This window comes from Acomys russatus, chromosome 5 (genome assembly GCF_903995435.1).
Source record: "Acomys russatus chromosome 5, mAcoRus1.1, whole genome shotgun sequence".
Taxonomy (NCBI): domain Eukaryota; kingdom Metazoa; phylum Chordata; class Mammalia; order Rodentia; family Muridae; genus Acomys; species Acomys russatus.
The window spans coordinates 32,515,408-32,536,765 of NC_067141.1; the positions used below are offsets into that span (position 1 = coordinate 32,515,408).

Below are 21,358 nucleotides of genomic sequence, written 5' to 3' on the forward strand. Positions count from 1 at the left end.
TTTCTCCACATCCTCGCCAGCATGTGGTGTCGCTTGAATTTTTTTATCTTAACCATTCTGATGGGTGTAAGATGGTCAGAGTCATTTTGATTTGCATTTCTCTGATGACGAAAGACGTTGAGCATTTCTATAAGTGTTTCTCAGCCATTTGATATTCCTCTGTTGAGAATTTTCTGTTTAGTCCTGAGCTCCATTTCTCAATTAGGTTATTTGTATTGGTGGTGTTTAATTTCTTGAGTTCTTTATATATTTTGGATATTAGACCTTTATCACATGTAGGGTTGGGGGTTGGTGAAGATCTTTTCCCAGTCTATAGGCTGCTGCTTTGTTCTGTTGACAGTGTCTCTTGCCTTACAGAAGCTTTTCAGCCTCATGAGGTCCCATTTATTAATTGTGGACCTTAAGGCCTGGGCTGTTGGTGTTCTGTTCAGAAAGTTGTCTCCTGTGCCAATGTTCACACACTCTTCTTTTAAATATATTTTATTAATTTATTCATATTAAATCTCAATTGTTATCCCATCCCTTGTATCTTCTCAATTCTCCCTCCCTCCTATTTTCCCCTTACTCCTCTCCCCTGTGACTGTGACTGAGGGGGACCTCTTCCCCTGTATATGATCATAGGGTATCAAGTCTCTTCTTGGTAGCCTGCTATCCTTCCTCTGAGTGCCACCAGGCCTCCCCATCCAGGGGACGTGTCACACACACTCTTAATAACCTTCTTTCATAATGTTAATCTCACTCTCCCACATACTACTTCGATAATCCACCAGTTAAGACAATATCTGCTCCATGCAGAATTTGATGGAGATACATGGGGGAGGGAGGCTGAGCACCAAGCCTAACATGCTTAGTCTGCTCCTGAGATGGAATGTGAGCTCAAAGCATCCTTGCCTTCATTTAGGAGACACGCAGGCCATGAGCTGAAGCCACTGATGCAGATGTTTGTCAGTGAAGAGATTGGAAAGACTCTTAGCAACTTGAAGATCAGAAAGAAGCTTGGAAGCAATTGTTCCCGAGGCACTCTTTCACATATGAAGGCACAGTTATCCAGAGAATGTCAATAACAAAAAATTCACACCTCAATGAAAGAGCTGGGAGAACACTTCGGATTATTGGATCATTTATGTGTATAGATGTTTTGTCTGCATGCATCCTGGTACCCAAAGAGACTAGAAAGGGTGTTAGGTATCCAGGAATTAGAATTACAGATGGTAGTGAGCTGCCATGTAGGTGCTAGGAATAGAAATAGAAATAGAAATGGAAGAGCTTCTCTTACCAAGGGACTAAAACTCTTTTTGTATCTTATCAAAGCTAGGTGTTGTTGTTGCTGTTGTTGTTGTTAGCATAGGAAGATTTAATTTGGAATATACCCTTAAGCAGGAACCTGACATTGAGTCATTTCCTGGAATTCACCCAAAATTCCATTCATATTTCAGCTCTGTTTCTGTTGTCATGGAAACCATGCAAGATACAGAACAGAACACCACAGAAGTGGTCTCTGGAGGGTCTCAGCCCTTGGAGAAGTCTCTTTTAGGGTCTGAGCTGTCCAAAGAGAACACAGATAAATTATTGAAGGGAAAACCCAAAGTCCTTGGGGTAAGATATTTTTGGATCTAAGGGGGAAAGATTTTCTAACATCTAAATGATTAAGAAAGAAGTTACCGCCCTGTGCTCTGTTTCACTAGCTTCTTGGTACATCAACACATCCCAGTAGCCCTTTATTTCAAAGTTATCATTTGGAAATTGATGTGTTAGTCTATCACATCTGACTAGCAGTTTAATTATGTTTAAAATATAGACACTTTAGATGTGTTCTGGGCTGGGATCATCCAAGATGATCATATATAACTCAGTGCAGAGAAAAGCTATTCAAGCTGCACCTGTGATCCAGCCCCTCTGGCCAGCAAACTTAGAATGTTCCCATATATTTCCAGGGCCTTCCTTTGGGCTTCTATTCAGATAATGAGAAATCTTCCATTCTCCACATACTGCTACCTTCAGGAGAATGTGTAGAAAAATAGAGAACCTCAAGGAGTAACATCCAAGGCAGGTTAAAGGTCACTAGATGCAGAAGTACTCACTGGGCCAAGCTTCCAACCACTGGACAGTTGCCATTAGACGGCCATCATCTCTTTCTTTTTAACCTCACTGTTCTCATTCTTATAAATTGTGAATAATCATTTTTCATGATATATATTTTATGTTAACATGGAATATGTATATCTCAAATATATCAATAAGAATTTTAAAATTGAGAGCAGTTTTACATTTACCATAAAATAGAAGGGGAGATAAAGGTTTACATATTCCCCAGCACTGAGAGATCCAAGCTTAGTGCATTGTGTTCTATTACATCCCTTAAATATTAATGAAGAGAAATCATAATAGTATCAAGCAGTATCAGTCCTTTTCTAACTATTCTATCTTAACACATAAGACTACTCCAAGTGGCCATTTCTTTTTCTGAGGTTTGGTACATGGTCTTCTCAAGCCTTTCTCTGTTTCCTCTGTTATTGAATTGGTCGGCCTCTTCCCTTCGGTTTCCCTCAGCACTATCCCTGCATGATTTCTCATGGTATTAACCACTTATCTTCTCAGTTAGCTTGGCTAGCAAGCAATTGATTTTATCTGTCTGTAAAGAAAAATAAACCTTAGGATTTGTAAATTTTGTCCATTGATTCCTTGTGTTGAATTTTAGTGATTTTTGTCCCATTTTTATTTTTTCCTTTGGATTAAATTATTGAGCTTTTTTCTTGGTTTTCACAAATAAAGGTGTAGGGAACTAACTGATTTTAGATGTGTCTTTTTCTTTTTTTTTTATTTATTAATTTATTCTTGTTACATCTCAATGTTTATCCCATCCCTTGTATCCTCCCATTCCTCCCCCCCCCCATTTTCCCATTATTCCCCTCCCCTATGACTGTTCCTGAGGGGGATCACCTCCCCCTATATATGCTCATAGGGTATCAAGTCTCTTCTTGGCTACCTGCTGTCCTTCCTCTGAGTGCCACCAGGTCTCCCCCTCCAGGGGACATGGTCAAATGTGAGGCACCAGAGTACGTGAGAAAGTCATATCACACTCTCCACTCAACTGTGGAGAATATTCTGACCATTGGCTAGATCTGGGAAGGGGTTTAAAGTTTACCGCCTGTATTGTCCTTGGCTGGTGCCTTAGTTTGAGCGGGACCCCTGGGCCCAAATCTGCCTATCATATTGTTCTACTTGTAGGTTTCTAGGACCCTCTGTATCCTTTTATTTTGCTATTCTCCCATAGATGTGTCTTTTTTCATTTAAAAATTAATTAAAATATGATTACATGCTTTCCCTCCTCCTTTTCCTTCCAAAAGCCCTACCATGCTATCCCCTCCTTTTCAAATTCATGACTTCTTTTTCTTTAAATACATTGTTAAATGTGTCTTTTCCAATTTCCATAAAGCCCCATATCTTCTGCCTTTATGCACTGTTCTTATTTCCTTCCACACAGCTTCATAACTTGTTTTTGTTTTCTTTTACCTTTTATTATAGGGTTAATTATACTCAAATTCACCCATTTTAGCTCACAATATTCAAATTCCTTCCTCATATTCCACACCCTCAAAGAAGATCATGTGTGCTGTTCATATTTTCCTCATTCTACATATGACTTTATTTCTTTATATTGCTTCTTGCTGGAATAATTTCTTCCTAATTTCTGAGTCTTTCTAATGTGAGCATGTGACAAAGGATAACAACAGTGGTAGAGATGCACCATGGGTATCATAAACTAACCTCTGGGAAGAAATTCACAAATTCCCTCTAACTTTAAAATTACTGAAACGTGTGTGTGTGTGTGTGTGTGTGTGTGTGTGTGTGTGTGTGATGCCAAGGGATGACCTATAACAGTATACAGCATATGTATAGGTACGAAGACAACTGACAAATAGACTATTTCAGAACTTATCTGTGAATATTAAGTGGTGGAAGTAACATAATGGTTTGATAGTACTTTGCATGGACATCATTTTTGTGATGTATAATGTTTAATTTTTTGTGTCTAGGTTGTACAAATTATTATTGCTCTCTTAGAGCTCAGCTTAGGAGGAACATTGGCAAATGTACAAGTTTACGAACCAACCGTTTTAACGGTCTTACATGCCCAAGTTTGGGCGGCAATTATGGTGAGTAACACACGGACTTATGTAACTGGAGATAATAACACCCTTTTGTGACTATACTTTGAGTGGAATCTTCTCTCAACTCTTTCAAGTAGTCTATAAGTTTGATTGCAACGTATTTAAACATTATTCAGATTTTCGTTGTGCATGTTGCAATATCAACACCTCATTCACATAAACTAGGTGGAATGTTTATTTAATATGTCACTTAGAGTATATTGTGACAGCATGTAGTCATGCACTCCCACAAGTTACTTAAACATTGACACAACTGATTTCCTCGGGAGTCCATAGTCATTCTTAAGGTTGGCTATTTGGTGGAACAAGAATATTACCACATCTTCATGAAAGACTTGTGTAACATGTCTGTTTCTCTACTCCTAAAGTTTTTACAAGCCTATTCTCAAACCAAGGATAAATGTCTTGCTGTCTTTAACTTGAGAAGTTGAGACTCACATCTATGGCTGGGAAGGGATCACTAAACGCTGAAGCTCATAAAATAATGAATGAAATGGGGGTGTTCCCCTCCACTATGACTGTTCCTGAGGGGGATTTCCTCCCCCTGTATATGCTCATAGGGTTAACAAGAATAAATTAATAAAAAATTAAAAAAAAAGAGTTTAGAAATAAAAAAAAAAAGGTTATTCAAGCTTATAGAAGTTGTGTTTCTGGTTTGATATGTACGACAGACATGTAACCCATAATAGTTGATGCTAAATAAAGAATAAAACTACATAGGGGAAAAAAGAAATGGGGTGTTATTAGCAAGGAGGAGGAAGACAAAGCTGACCAGGTGATTAACAGCTTCTAGCTAATCAATTTCAATAAATGTTTAAGAGAATAGGAAAGAGTAGATAATTTTGTTTCAATTTTTAAATCAAATAATCAAATCTTTGATGACGAATTTTTAGAAGTTAAAAAAGTTTCCTCTATAATAAAACTTAAGAGAGTTTTTCTGCATTCAGAATGTCAATTAAATATAAAATATCAAGCATTCTCTTAACCTATGTATTATGAACTTACAAGTAGAAAATCAAATGCATAAAATTGAGAGTCATATTCACATGTTTCAAGGTTTTCATTTATTTTTTCCTTTTTATTATTAATTTATTCATATTACATCTCAGTTGTTAGCCAATCTCTTGTATCCTCCCATTCCTCCCTCCCTCCCGCTTCCCCCCCATTCCCCTCCCCTATGTCTGTGACTGAGGGTATCGAGGGACTGAGGGTGACTCATAGGGTATCGAGTCTCTTCTTGGTGACCTATTATCCTTCCTCTGAGTGCCACCAGGCGTCCCCATCCAAGGGACATGGTCAAATATGGGGCACCACAGTTTGTGTGAAAGTCAGATCTCCTTCTCCACTTAACTGTGGAGAATGTCCTGTCCATCGGCTAGTCTGGGTAGGGGTTCGAAGTTTACTGCCTATATTTTCCCTGGCTGGTGCCATAGTTTGAGGAGGACCCCAGGGCCCAGACCCACCTGTAGTTTTCCAGGACCCTCTGGATCCTTCTATTTCCTCATTCTCCCAGGCTTCTCACACCTAAAGTCTCAATAGGATGTCTTCCCCTCTGACCCACTTTCCTGGTAGGTAAAGTTTTTCATGGGGACGTACCCCTTGGACTAGTGTCTCGATAAAAGTGGGTATATACCACTTAACACTTTTTGCTTCTGGGTGAACTCGCTCATTATGATAATTTCTAGTTCAATCCATTTGTCCACAAATTTCGGCAATTCCTTGTTTTTAATAGCTGAGTAGTATTCCATAGTGTAAATGTACCACAGTTTCTTTATCCATTCTTCTACTGAGGGACATGTAGACTGTTTTCATGTTCTGGCTATTATGAATAAGGCAGCTATGAACATGGTGGAGCATATGTCCCTGTTGTGTGGTAGTGCATCTTCTGGGTATATTCCAAGGAGTGGAATAGCTGGGTCTTGAAGAAGCCCTATTCCCATTTTTCTGAGAAAGCGCCAGATAGATTTACAAAGTGGTTGTACTAGTTGGCATTCCCACCAGCAATGAAGGAGTATTCCTCTTTCTCCACATCCTCGCCAGCATGTGGTGTCAGTTGAGTTATTGATCTTAGCCATTCTGATGGGTGTAAGATGGAATCTCAGTGTCGTTTTGATTTGCATTTCTCTGATGACTAAGGAGGTCGAGCATTTCTTTAAGTGTTTCTCAGCCATTTGATATTCCTCTGTTGAGAGTTCTCTGTTTAGTTCTGAGCCCCATTTCTCAATTGGGTTATTTGGTTTGGTGGTGTTTAATTTCTTGAGTTCTTTATATATTTTGGATATTAGACCTTTGTCAAATGTAGGGTTGGTGAAGATCTTTTCCCAGTCTGTAGGTTGTTGCTTTGTTCTGTTGACAGTATCTTCTGCCTTACAGAACCTCTCAGCCATATGAGGTCCCATTTATTAATTGTTGACCTTAGAGTCTGGGCTGTTGGTGTTCTGTTCAGGAAGTTGTCTCCTGTGCCTATGTGTTCCAGGCTCTTCCCCACTTTTTCTTCTAACCGATTTAGTATCTCTGGTTTTATGTTGAGTTCTTTAATGCACTTGGACTTGAGTTTTGTCCATGGTGACAAATATGGGTGTAAGTGCATTTCTCTACATGTAGACTCCACTTAGACTAGCACCATTTGTTGAAGATGCTGTCCTTTTTCCATTGAATAAATTTGGTTTCTTTGTCAAAAATCAAGTGACCATATGTGTGACGATTCATTTCTGGGTCTTTCAGGTGTTTTTGTTTTTTAATAGAGGGTCTCATTCTGTAGCCAGTCTAGCCTTGAATTCAGACAGTGATCCTCTTGTTTTGGCCTCCACAGGCTTGCACCACCACGTCTACCAATTCCTTGAAGTTCTCATGGGCTTCTTTTGTGTAACTGTTCTCTTTTCATTCATTTGTAGCTTGAAAATCATGCACTTAACATCCCCCCACCCCTGCAATGAGCCACCATGTAAAAATCCTTTCCTCATTCAAAATCATTACCCTAGCTGCTTCCACTAGGGCTAGAAGCTGTACCAGAATAAGGTCTGACTTGCATTATCAAACTGCTCCTGACTTGCTGATAAAATGAGTAACAATGCATTTAGAATCAGGCCTCAGAAAACAGACTTCACATTTTGTGTATGTGTAAAGGGTTCTTGGAACACCGCCACCTTTAATCTTGGTTTCATCATTGGTACAGTTATTTCACAGCCAGATGTTTTTTGCTTGTCTACTATGTGTCAGCCCTGTGCTGGGTTCTGGGGTGACCACAGCAGCTTCTGCATTTGTGCAGCTCACATGTGAATACAGTAAGCCACAGAAGGAGCAAGCCACTTGTGCCCTGTGTATTTCACAACATCCTTAGAAGGGAAGGAATGCCATTTGCTTCTCCTTCCCCAGGTCCAGATCTACAGCACTGCACCCATCCCTGATTCTAATCTTTATCACAAACCCAGTTCCATGTTTGGACATTCCCAAGAGGCAACTACTTAATTTGCCTACTGTACTGAAAAGCAAAGACATTAAAACTCAATCAGGAGGCTGCAGATGTTGCCTTCAAGCCTTGTGACTTTACAACGCTTAGATCTAGGATCAGGAACTATCTTCGAGCCAGGACTCAAATACCAATTTTAGCCCTTACCAGCTGGATGGTCTGAAATCTAGACTCTAGAGGGTCATTTTGGTGCCATACAATCACAGTTGGCCACTCTGTTTCAAAAGGCTAGAGAATCAAAATAGAAAAGGTTTGTTTGGGGCCAGAGATCTGGTTCATGGCACTCATACACGCAGCCAAAATAATCGTGCAATATACAAACAAATCTTTTTTAAAAGGTGTCTTCTTTCTACATTGTAAAATAGCCACAAGAAGCCAGCCGTGGTGGCTCACACCTTTAATCCCAGCACTTGGGAGGCAGAGGCAGGCGGATCACTGTGAGTTCGAGGCCAGCCTGGTCTACAAAGTGAGTCTAGGACAACCAGGGCTACACAGAGAAACCCTGTCTCAGAAAACCCAAACTGGAACAACAAAAAAACTCACCAAAAAACCCTATAAGAATGTAAAGGGATGTAGGCTTATCCTTGTTTATTCTTCATGGAAAATGATGACAGACAAGAACTATTTGAAGACTGACTTGCAATGGTTAAATTTTTGTACCAGGGACATAGAACCATAAACAGGTGGCTGTCTCTGCACTGGTAAAGATGGCTATGGTATTTTTAAAGGTAAATGCAAAATATGTCTCATTTGTGTCTCTTGTGCATGTTCATGGGGGAATCACTTCAAGAGAAACACAAAACTCTAAGCTTTTTCCTTGAGAGTAGGACTTTAGATAATTTTCTCAAAATATTTTATTTATTTACATTATTTTATTTTTGGACATGGTCTCTCTGAATAGTCCTAGCTGTCCTGGGACTGACTGTGTAGACCAGGCTGGCCTCAAACTCAAAGTGATCCGCCTGCCTCTGCCTCCCAAGTGCTGGGATTAAAGGCGTTTGCCACCACGCCCATGCTATTTCGGTTTGATTTCACTTTTATACATGTGCATTATCTATTTGTATTACACTCCCCCCTCCAGTACTTTCTCCTCTCCCCCTCCTACTAATCTCCCTCCTCTTCCCAACTTGTCCCTTTTTACTTTCATGTCTGTGTGTGTCAATGAGTTTCATTAAGGTTCCTTCTAAGAGTGTAGGTAGGGCTGTTTATAGAAGCAGAGCCGCTTTGCCACTGACTACAGCACTGAAATAAGAATCTCTCTATTCCCCCATCAACCATTACTGAAAAAAAACCCAAGGGGGTGTGGGGCCCCATGAACCCCTTCCGTAACAGGGTGTTGATCTAACTCTGCACAGGTGATCACCCATGCTGTAAGTTTAAGAGCATGATAGCCCTATCATTCCTGGAAGTCAGTATCCCACCCTGCTCCTCCTCCTTCCTCTTGGACATTCTTCCCACCCCTTCTTCCGATAGTTCCGAGACCTGTAGGGAGTGATATAGATTTCCCATTTATGGACACTCAACAGTCATTTACTCTAAGTACTCTGACTTTGTATGAGTCTCTGCTAAAAACAAGTTCCTCTGACCAAAGCTGACAGCAGTAGTCACATTTATGGGCACATCCACATATCTATTTAGAAGGTGACTTAACGGGGACATCATATCTATTCGCAAGACAACAGCAGTAGTTTCTTGACTTGGGCTTATGACCTCCCCAGTTACGAGCTTTTGACTGACTAGGTTTCAATACCAGATGTGAATACTCACTTGTGGTGAAAGCATCACTTCCAAGCAAAAAGTGGTTGGTTACCCCTGTGACACACCTGCAACTTTTGTTCAGCCTAGCTGGTCTATATTGTAGCCAGGGTCCACAGCTAAGTAGGATTACTGATGACAACTCTCAGCAGCTTGAATACCATCTCCCACCACTGTGAGATCTAGCTGACACCGAAAAGGTCCAGCTTGATTTGTCTTGAGACCAAATCACCTTCAGAAATAAGGCCTTATTACCTAGTTCTGCTGGCAACCAACAGCAGGGGCAACTGACTTTTTAAGATCTTCAGGGAACTTCCTTAACAACAGCTGATGAGGTAGCCCACTCTTGACACTGGGATCTTCATTTAATAACTAACGTTTGGTTTTGATTGGCTTAGCAAGTATCAGCTGTTTTTCTTCTTTGAGACAGGGTCTCATGCATCCCAGGCTGGGCATGAATTTGTTCTGCAGCTGAGAATGCTGCTGAACTCCTGATCTTTTTGCCTCAGCTCCCAAGTGCTGGGAGTAGCCAGTTTTATGCAGCACCAGGGATCAAACCCAGGGATTTGTGTATGCGAGGCTAGCAGTATCACCACGTCTTCTTGTTCTTCAGACTCAGACAATCAAAGCACTCTTAACGATATTATATTCACAATTGGAGAAGAAAAAAACAGCACCCCACACATTGCTCATCCCTTAGTTCTTTTCTACATACTTTGGAGACCTCAAATCCAATTTTGGTCAGTACCACGTTGGAGAATGAACTCAGCTAAATTGGGAGCTTGGAGAGGCACGTTGAATAATGAGCAAACTCCTCTGAACAGCCTTCCGTGCAACGCTGCAAACTAAAAAGTAAGGCAGAGGCAGTCATGAGACCTGCAAGCTATTCATAACTGTCTGTAACGCAAGAGGAAATAAAGTCGAAATAATGCTATTGGATCATTTTAAGATGCTGGATTGTCAGATTAAGCCCATGCTTGCTGAAATCCTACACATTCATGTCTCAGAGACCACAATGCCAATCTAGTCAAGCATAACTAGAAGAGGAAAGGCATAAGACCTTTTGGTCTTCCCACACAGTAGACCTCACTGTCCTGCTGGAGTAGAAGGCTATACAACTCACAGGCCATGTCTTGGTCTTCCTAATGTTTGAGAAGGCTACTTTATTATTTTTTTTTGGTTCAGTAGCTATGGTTTTTGTTTTAAAAGTGTAATTTAGGTGATGTTTTCTTGATTGACTTTACCTTTGACGAGTACGAAGTGTCCATCCTCGTCCCTTTGTTTAATTTTGGTTGAAAGTCTATTTTATTAGATATTAGAATGGCTACCCCAGCTTGTTTCTTGTGACCATTTGCTTGGAATATTTTTCTGCAGCCTTTTACTCTGAGGCAATGTCTGTCCTTGTGGTTGAGATGTGTTTCTTGAATGCAGAAGAATGTTGGGTCATGTTTATGCATCCACTCAGTTAGTCTGTGTCTCTTTATTGGAAAATTGAGACCATTGACATTGAGAGATATTAATGATCAGTGATTGCTAAGTCCCTTCATTTTTGGTATTTGTAATAGTTGAGATTTTGTGAGGTTGTGATTTTGTGATGGTATAGTTACCTATTTCCTATGTAGTTTTCGTTGTAGTTTGACCTATTGGGGTGAAGTTTTCCTTCTAGTAACTACTGTAAAGCCCGATTTGTGGCTAGGTACTGTTTGAATTTGTTTTTGTCATGGAATATCTTGTTTTCTTCATCAATGTTTATTGATAATTTCGCTGGGTATAGTAATCTTGCCTGGTATCTCTGTTCTCTTAGGGTTTGCAGAACTTCTGTCCAGGCCCTCTGGCTTTCATGGTCTCTGTTGAGAAGTCCGGAGTAATTCTGATAGGTTTGCCTTCATATGTTACTCGGTCTTTTTCTCTTGCCGCTTTTAATATTTTTTCTTTGTTCTGTATATTTTGTGTTGTTATTATTATGTGGAGGGAAGATTTTCTTTTCAGGTCTATTCTATTTGGTGTTCTGTATGCCTCTTGTATGTTCATATGCATCTCCTTCAAATTGGGGAAATTTTCTTCTATTATTCTATTAAAGATATTTTCTGGACTGTGGAGTCGGTTGCCTTCTCTTTTCTCTATCCCTATTATTCTCAAGTTTTATCTTTTCATGGTGTCCTTGATTTCTTGAATGCTCTGTGTCAGGCACTTTTCAGATTTAGAATTTCCCTTGATGGATGTTTCCAGTTCTGTGATTGTATCTTCAAGTCCCGATATTCGTTCTTCCATTTCTTGCAATCTGTTAGATAAGGCCACCTCTGATATACTTGCTTTCTTTTCTGATGCTTCTCTATCACGTTTTTCTTCCGTGTGTTCCTTTATGATAGCTTCCATTTTTATCTTCAGGTCTTGAACTGTTTTAATGATTTTCTTCATCTGGCTATTTGTATTTTTCTGAAATTCTTCAAATGCCTCTTTATATGACTCTTTTAAATCCTCAGCCCTCTTGTTTGCCTCCTCCTGCATTTGTTTACAGATTTTATTTGTTTCTTCCCTTATCATCTTACTTAGTAAGAACTTGAGGTCATTTTCTTGTATATCAATTGTTGTTGGGTTCTCCAGGTTGTTTTCATTGGGATTGCTGGGATCTGGAGATGCCAACCTGTTTTGGTTTTTGTTAGTGTTCTTTCACTGTCCTCTTGTCATTTTGGTGACTCTGGTGTTGGGAGGTGGCTTGTAGTGACCTTCCCTGTTTGAGAGTGGATAATTGATCCCTGATTATAGGTAGGGTGCCATTGCCGGTGGGGATCAGGGAGTATTTCCCTGGACCAGGCAGGTGATTCAGGTTCTACTCCTGGAGATTTTTCTCAACACCTTAGGCTCCAGGCTGAGTCATGCAAAGTAGATTTCTGTTTGGGCCTTTTCACCTTACTGCTGTAATTCATATCAGCAGTTTTGGGATCTAGACTAAGGTCAGCATATAAGCTCTCTGGTTGTGTAGGTTGATCCCAGCTGTCCTTCCTGTTGCTTTGTAGCCAAGACCCCAGGTGGATCAGATCTTCTGGGCTGCAGCTGTCTTTTAGCTCTACCTCTATACTCAGTAGGAGCGTCCAGCCTCTCCCATGAATTTGGGAGTTCTTGCTGGGTCTGCAGGAGCTGACCCAGATAGGACCTGCCTGTTGGAGATTACAGGATCAGTGCCTGGTGGGCCTGAGACAATATGGTTTCAGGCCACTGGCAGTATCCAAGGAGGCAGCAATTTCCACACCCCTGTAAGCCAGGGCGCTCCCAGATTGCTTTAGATCAGCAGTTAGACCCTGCAAGCACGACCCACAGCTCCCTATATCATAAGAGGTCCTGCCGTGCCTGCAAGAATGGACCCAGCTAGGGTCTGTTGTTTGGGGAGTGCCGGGTCAGTGCTGGCAGCCCGAGTGGGTGGCTGGCGACAATGGCGATTCAGACCACTGGCGGGAATCCCCTGTATCTTCTCTTTCTGCCAATGAAAGCCAGAATGCTTCCAGATCGCTTTAGGTCAGCAGTTAGACACCACAAGCAAGACCCACGTCTCCCGATAACGTGGGCGGTCCCACTGGGCTGTGGGAGCAGTCCACGCTAGTTTCTAACTGCCCCTGTTTGCAGGGTCAATCCTTTGTGTCTGGGTTCAGATTGGGCCTAGGATGCAGACCGCGAGCTACACGCCAGTTCTAGCTGGTTTTGGTGAGTCCCACCACCTGTGTTTCCACTCGGACTAGGCAGGTGACCTCCGCAGTTTGGCGTGGTGTGGATGGAGAGGTTCAATGGTAGTTTCACCCTATTCGCTGAGACTCCTCAGGTTGGGGACTCCGGAAAATCCCCTCCCCAAATGGCGAGTTTGGGTTTTATGTGCCGGCTGCAGCTTGGTTGTGAATTCCGTTTCAGAGTTTGGGGAGTGCGTTTAGCACCTCTGGGCTGTTGCTTGTCCCGGGGTTAGACCCACTGGCGGTCTGTGGAGTTTGGGGCCCCACTCACCTACAGTTCTCAAAATCCAGCAGTCTGTGGCTCCATTCCCGTACCTGGTCTCCTCGGAGTAGATCAGCTATGGTGCATACTGGTCGATGCCATCTTGGAATCCCCTGGTTTTCATTTATTGATGAACTTAATAATGAGAAAATTTGGTTATTTTGTAGACCTATTACTTTAATTTTACCTTCCTATTTTACAAGAGGTGCTTAAGTTTTGAAGGGTGCCACAGGCTCCCATATTTTTCAAAGTTGCATGACATTTTATATATTATAAAATAATAATAATCTCACCAGTAATAGCCTTCATTGCATTATAATCCTAGCACATTACTAAATGCTTTATACATCGTGCTCCACCTCAAACAACCATGACAACTTCTGAGAGACTTTGTGTTCAGCTTCATCGTATAAATGAGAGAGAGAGAGAGAGAGAGAGAGAGAGAGGAATCAGGGAAGGTTAATTTATTCAAGACGTATTCAGTCGCTGGATGAGGACTCAGAATCCCAAGTTTTCCTCACTGTGGCTTTCTGCTTCAGTCTTTATTTCCTACTCAATACCATCTTGGACAACAACTCCCATAGTTCATGGTGGAGGATGGAACTCCAGGGCTCAGGCCTGCACGGCAAGCAACCCACTGACAACCATCTTCCTAGTGTTACGTCTGCATATTCACTTTAGTTTAGGTGATGTGATCCTACAGATGCTCCCGTTAATTTTAAATCTTCTAAATTAAACTATAGAAAGCAAATGCAGACAGCAGTATATTTAGCTGAAGAGTTTAAGAGATCAACTCAGTCAAGTTGCCAGCAATCATTTGGAATAAATTGAAAATAATGGCCATATTGGTAGACACAAGTGAGCTTCAATTCTCTAGTCATCTTCTAATATATAATTTAATTTTTTTTCATTATTTTATTTACGGTTTCCAACATGCATTTAAACAATTAACTTCCTTCCTTCCTTCCTTTCTTTCTTTCTTGTTTATTTTGGTTTGGCTAACTTCTTCAGTTTAGAATCACATTGGTAAAATCTTGTCATAAGGACTGGGGCTTTTAGTCTTCCTTTCTCTTAAATGATGCTAATAGGATGACAGTTGCATAATATTTTTTTTAAATCTTGATTTTAAAAGTATGTGAAAGAAATTGATGATCTAAAATTTCAAAATGTCCTCAGTTTGTCTTCAAGTCTATGATATCTAATCTCAATTTAAAATTACCTAAATATAAAATAACCTTCCCTGGAGTAAGAGATTGCAGACAGCTCTGCCAGTGTTACTAGAAAGATTAGCACTCTAGCCACAGATGCTTAGGGAGTAAAAACACACCAAAGAGGGGCTTGTTCTTATATACGAGAAGCATAGAAAAATTATTATTAAAAGTTTGTGCCACACTTGGTGCCTCACGCCTGTAATCCTTTCACTGAGGAGGCATAAACAGGAGAATCACTTCAAGAACAAGTCCAGTCTCATTTATGTAGCAAACTTCACGTCAACCAGGAGTACATAACAAGACCTTGTCTCAAAAAATCCAAAATAAATAAATAAAATAATCTCTTAAAAACCCTTAATGATTCTTCCATCAACTCACTTTATGTTTACTGTCTACTCTTGTGGGCAAGGGGAAGGTGGGTGACTACTGAAAATGCTTGCTATTTAGAAATTGATCTCTTTAATAGATGCAGTTGATTTAGAAGAAAAATTTAATATGCTGTGATTTATAATAACAGTTTAAGGATCTTTAACCTGAATTTTCCTCTTATTACCAGTTCATATTCTCAGGATCCTTGTCAATTGCAGCAGGAATAACACATACAAAGGGTCTGGTATGTATTTTGTTTTATTTTGCTACCAAAAGAATAATTTCATCAAATATGCATTCTTCTAAGATGTAAAAGGGGCTGGCCTATTTTCCTAAAGATAAAAAAATTAAGCCAAGGCTATGCATTTTAGAATATCTGACTTTCAGAAGTGTAGCCGAGCTACTGGCTCATACTAGGTCTCATCATACCTGACTGGATATCTTGTCAAGGCAGTTGCTGGGAGAATCTTGATGCTGGTGCAGTGAATTTTGGGGAAGGAATGTCAAATGGGGTTTACAAAGGTGACCCTTGAAGTTTTAGATCAATGGCAAAAACAAAACAAAACAAAACTCATTGACTGACAGATTAGAATGACTTCTATAGATGTATCCAAAATAATAGGTTTAAAAATTTTACAGAGACTATAGAGATAGCTCAGAGGTTATGAGCACTTGTTGCTCTTGCAGAAGACCCATATTTGTTTCCAAGAATCCACAAGTGTCTCAGGGACATCCATAACCCTAGTTCCATGGGATCTGAAGCCCTCTTCTGATTCATGCAGGAACCAGGCATGCATATGCTGCATGTACAAACATGCAGACAAAACATTTATACACATAAAACAACAAATGGTTTTTTAAAAGACATTTACAGTGAGATTTCTGTCATAAAGCTGATGAAAGGGAACAGCTAAGAATGCAACAATTACCCAAGCAGTGGTGTCATACACCTTTAATCTCAGAACTCAGTGAGGCGGAGGTAGGACGGTCTCTGTGAGTGTGAGGCCAACCTGGTCTATAGAGTGAGTTCCTGCACAGCCAAGGCTACACAGAGAAACCCTGTCTTAAGAAAAGAATTCAACGATTATTTCATTAACTAGAAAATGTCATTTGAATTTCACTACCTACAACAGGTAAGCATCGACTTCTGTAGTATGATCAAGGTAACCCTTCCAAACTCGGACTGTCTGCCTCCTTAGCATCTTTTTAAAAACTCTACCACTAAAATGTACCTTATGTTATAGATGTAGCAAACTTTCAGTTTCTTGACTAGTTTTACTTCTCACTATAAAGTTTATTTAACCGAACCCCGAGAACAGAATTGTGGAGACAGATCTACAGCATAGGAGAAAACAGGTGAGAGGGACATGGCCATGAGTGGCCAGCAGCATTTACACAAGAAGAACAACCAGACATTTGCAGCAGAGTGTGGTGGAAAATGACTGGCAGGGCTTTCCAGACAATGTGTCAAAGACTTCAACAGTTTTTTTTTCTAGGAAATTTGAAGAGCATCTTGTGCACTGGGGAATTTAGTCTTAGGAATAACTGTACTGTTGTTTATTTTGGCAAGGGATTGGAAATAAAGCTACTATAAGGAAAGACACGGAGTCTACTTTTGGCAAAAAGAAGTTGAAACACATAAAATAAAGTCATCGTGACCTTCAAATATTGATGAACTAAGCCAAGGATGCTGATGAATACCCAATTCCCATTGCTTTCTAGGTCATCAGCAGTCTGATTTTTAACATCATCAGCTCTATTCTGGCTGCAATAGCAAGCATAATCGGTGTTATCGGTATCATCAGGAGTGCCTCCTTTCCTTTTTATCAAGATGAAACTCTCATGGTGAGTACTTCCTCTGCTGGTGGGATTCCATGGTGGAAGTGAGGGCCCATTGACTCTGGCAAAAGCAACAGTCATCACTCTAACTGTAGAATCACTTTGGGAAGTTAGAAATGATAAGGAAGTTGGACAATATTCATTTAGGGATCAGGTGACATCTTATTATTTCCCTTCTGTCTGTAACTAGGCATAAAGAAAACCACTCATGTAGTTAGTTCTCAGAGAGGGACCCTAAGTTCCTAATGGTGGGAGGCTCCAAGTCTCCTGGGAGAAAAGAATGTATGGTATAACTTAACATTTTTTTTTTTTTTTACAAAATAGGTTTAAAAGAGTGAGCTGTTTGTGAAATAGAACAGATAGAGTGCAGTTATCTAGAACCATCAGAACAAGCCTCATGGAGTTGCCAATGATCAGCCAAAGTGATGTAGAAAAATAAGAATTTCAATAATTAAATTAGCATATTATAAACACATACATCTGTTCCTTACCTTGAAAATTCAGTTCTTTTGTTTTTTATGCTATATTCAGATTCTGTGTTTGTTTGATATTTCTGGAGACAGGAGCCCTGCTATGTAGCTCAGGATGTCCTTGGATTAAAAACCATTCTCTCAGTGTCAGGGATTATAGTTGTGAGGTACAGGATCATCCTATACATTTTTATGTAAGTTAGATTATATGCTATGTGAGGTTGCTTATGGATCACCAGCGAGTGGTTGGATATTTGTAATGGAGGAGATGTGGCATGCATACCTAACTTCTATATATTCTAACCCCCAGAGAAACTCTTAACCTACCTATCTAGATGTCCACATTGCTGAGAAAAAGGCTACTTGTTGCTCTCCACTAGTGCCAGCCACAATGCCTGAACACAGATGCTACTGGATCTGTTGAGGAGTGAGGAAGGATAAAAGCAATGAATGCAAATATTCTCGGTGCCCACTGAATTGGTTTCTCTCATGTGCCAAGCTCCTGATCAGTTGACTAATTCAGAGGGACCATCTCTGATCACTGAGAGAAAAAGACAGAATATTCACACCCAGCAATTCTAGGCACCATTTTAAGGCAGGAGAATTTAGAACACAGTGCCACCTTTGTTCCTCTGTTGTAATCGTGTGGCTTGGTGAAGAAGATACAGGCCGAGCCAATGCCTTGAACACTAAGGAAGTGGTGCCCAGCACTCCAGTGATTTGCTATAGTTGTGACACTCACTACCAATTTAGTGCATAATCCAGTTGTATTTTATTACAGGGTGACAGAAGTCCAAAACAAGTCTCATTTGCATATAATCAAAATGTGGGCAGAGTTGTTGTCCTCCCTGGGAGCTGTAGAGGAAAGTGATTTTCTTGGCTTTTGCCTTTCCACCTTCTGTTTATATTGCTTAGCTCACCATTCTGTCCTCTATTTTTGAGGCCCACACTGAAGCACCCTCAGTCTCTTGGACTTCGATTCTTCATCATCTTGCTTCCTCTTGGGAAGATGTTATAATAACCTGGACACCCTGCACAGGCCGAGATATTCTGCCTATATTGTCTAATAAGCAACCTTTGTTCCTTCTACAAACTAGGATCTCCCTATTCTGGGGCTTGGTTAGAAGACCAGCCTGAAAGACTATTCTCATCAAATGTCTACCATCAGAGCATAGCAGGCTTGGGGTATGGGGGTCTCTGATAACTTTTATTATTTAAAAAAGTGAGAAAATAAATGACATTCAGGAGAAATTGCCTAAGGGTTAGGCAAAAGCTGGATTTCCAAACCCCTCATCAGGGCCTTTTCTTTTTTGGCATGATAGTCTTGGTTGAGTGCGCATATTCATAACTTGTAATCTTCATTCCTTACGTCCTTGATATGAATCTGTTTTTAGGCTATAGACACCTCGATTGTCATTTTAAATGTGCTAGAGTTCTGCATTGCTGTGTCTGTCTCGGCCTTCGGATGTAAAGTATACCATCGTAGCAACTTTGAGGTGAGTGGCATCCTTGTTTACTGGGTCTCTATTGCTCTGAAAAAGTCACTTGAATTTAGCATTGCCTCTTAGCTTCCTCAAGTCAAGACCATCAGCATCTTATCTTGGTCTTCTGCCCGGTCTTCTAAAGGCTAAATTTCCAGGGAAACTGAGGTTCCCTTTGGAGTTCTTAGTTTCATTAATAAAAGAGTTTAGAACCCAACTCAGGAAAAGCTCAGGAACACATTTATGACAGTTTTAGATAAAAGAAGAAAAAAATAATAAAGCAGGACAGACAAGCTGAAAATCCCTGCAAACTCCAGGCAGAGCTGAGATGGAGAGAGCCCAGAAAGTCTGGAAAAACATGTTTAGGAGTGCCAAGCCACAGCTGTGTTCCAAGGTTATCCAACTCCAGATCCTTGTGGTGCAGATCAAAGGAAAGTACTGGCACATCATCCTTAGAAAAAGAGACAGTTTACCAAGAAAAGAAGAGCTGTCCTTAGAACAGAAGTGGGCTAGTGAGCTGCAGAAAGATCCTGAAAGGCATGCAGCCACAGAAGGCAGCACCCTTTACAGAAGCTGATAGACCCCATTCCTTTTGCTTGTATCTGGAAGACTCACTGCCCCACATCCCCATGCAGCATGCTAGGCTCCTTAGATGAAGCCAGGGGAAGAAGGGTTTAGAATCTAGCTCTGTGTGCTGGTTTCTTTCCTTTCCTTTCCTTTCCTTTGTTTTCCTTTCTGTTCTCTTCTCTTTCATTTTTTTTTTTTTTTTTTTTTCTGAGACGGGTTTCTCTGTGTAGCCCTGGCAGTCCTGGACTCACTTTGTAGACCAGGCTGGCCCCAAACTCACCGAGATTCATTTGCCTATGCCTCCTGAGTGTTGGCATTAAAGGTCTGTGCTACCATACCTGGCGACATCTGTGCTGGTTTCCTTCATGAGCTAATATTTTTATTATTGTCATGTTACATACCTGCATATAATGTTCTTCAATCAAACCCAGACCCATTTCCTCAGCTCTAATTTCTCCTTTCCAGTTCCTATTCTCCTGCCTAAACTGTGCTCATGATGTTGTCTGTTCTGTTGTTTATCAGAAACTTTCACTCGAGGATTGTTGCATGCAGATGCTCTTGAACAACAAGGAGGGAGAAGGTCACAGGGAGATAAGAAAGTGACAGACTTAGGGGAGAAAAAGGCCAGGGAGTAGACCATGAGGATAGTATGCCAGGTGTGCCCTCAAAGCTTCAGGTAGAGAAAGAAGGCAGTGAAGCCCATCAAGTGCTCCCTAGACCTGAGCCATGCTGCTCCTGCTGACGTCCTGTGTTAGCCCACAAAATCAGGGGCCTCAGGGCATGTGTTGCTTAAGTATGTGCATCTTCCTCTTTCTACTGCTGCCCCATGTCACTTGAGTTTGTGAGGGACAGAATGGTGCCAAGTGTCATGGGATTCTGGATGTCTGCCATTCTTGGCCACTGCCGTGCATGCAGAATGTGTTCCTGGTTGCCATGACAACTTCTGGATGTGCTGCTGTCAGCAGGAACAAACTAGCTTGAAAGAACATCATTGTCATTTTCCATAACTCCTTGGTTCAAGTAAGCCGTTCACAGGAGAGTGATGCTCTCAGATGCATCTGCAGACATCTGCTCTCCTGCTCACGCTCTGCCACAGAATGGGTGTCCTAGGAGTACAAAGCCTGATCCAAGGGGCACCCAAGACACCCCCAAGGTGTTGTGTGATTCAACCCAGTAGACAGTAGTAAAAGTGACATCATAAAGTAAAGAAAGGAAGCTCTGAGTATGCTGGGTAACACGACATTTTTATTCATTTCACAGATTCTAGCTCAACCATCATATACTGATGTGACAACAATTAACATCTCCCATGATACTTCAACATCGGTACCACCAGAAATTGAAGGAAAAAAGTTCCAGAAAAGCTAGACAAGAAAACCACAGGAAAAGGAGTCTAATTTTGATGTGTGTGTGTGTGTGCATGTGTGTGTGTATGTGTGTGTGTGTGTGTAATTTCAGAATCAGATTCTCATTATTTGTTTTCCTGGTAAATTAAGACTTCATTGCATTGGCTTTTGGTGGGAATATCAGACAAGCTATTAATAGATAAATCTAGCATTTTCTAGGTCAATAACACCTTAACATCTTCCATTCATTGTATGAACAAGGGATACTGAATTGGCAAAGAAATTTTGAATGCAAGCTGAAAAAAAGATATGTTAGTGAAATGAGTGAAGACTTCACTCATTCACTCTTCAGAGAGTAAAGAGGTCATGCTCATGTACTTACAGGCAAAGTATGCAAGATGATAGGTATGTTAAATTGCTAACTATAGCAGCCAATTTTAATCTCTATGTGCATGTACATTACATAATAACAAAATATGTATTTTAATTGATATGGTGAAAACTTACAATAAAGAGAAGTATTTGAAATCTGACTACCTGATCCCTAAATGCACACACATATACACACATAATATATGTATATATGCAAATATCTATATACATCTCTCTATATATACATAAACATGTAATGCATCTTTCAGTATATATATATATATATATATATATATATATATATATACTGTAGATATATAGAGACT

General features: G+C 40.5%; 1 protein-coding gene across 1 annotated transcript; it reads left to right on the forward strand.

Annotated features, from left to right (window-relative positions):
• The first annotated feature begins 1,461 nt into the window (after positions 1 to 1,461).
• LOC127189811 (membrane-spanning 4-domains subfamily A member 4D-like) lies at positions 1,462 to 20,682 on the forward strand. The gene is made up of 5 exons (XM_051146910.1): positions 1,462 to 1,596; positions 4,038 to 4,157; positions 16,680 to 16,802; positions 18,661 to 18,762; positions 20,575 to 20,682. The coding sequence occupies exons 1-5, from the start codon at positions 1,462 to 1,464 to the stop codon at positions 20,680 to 20,682; spliced, it is 588 nt and encodes a 195-aa protein (XP_051002867.1).
• Positions 20,683 to 21,358: the final 676 nt, after the last annotated feature.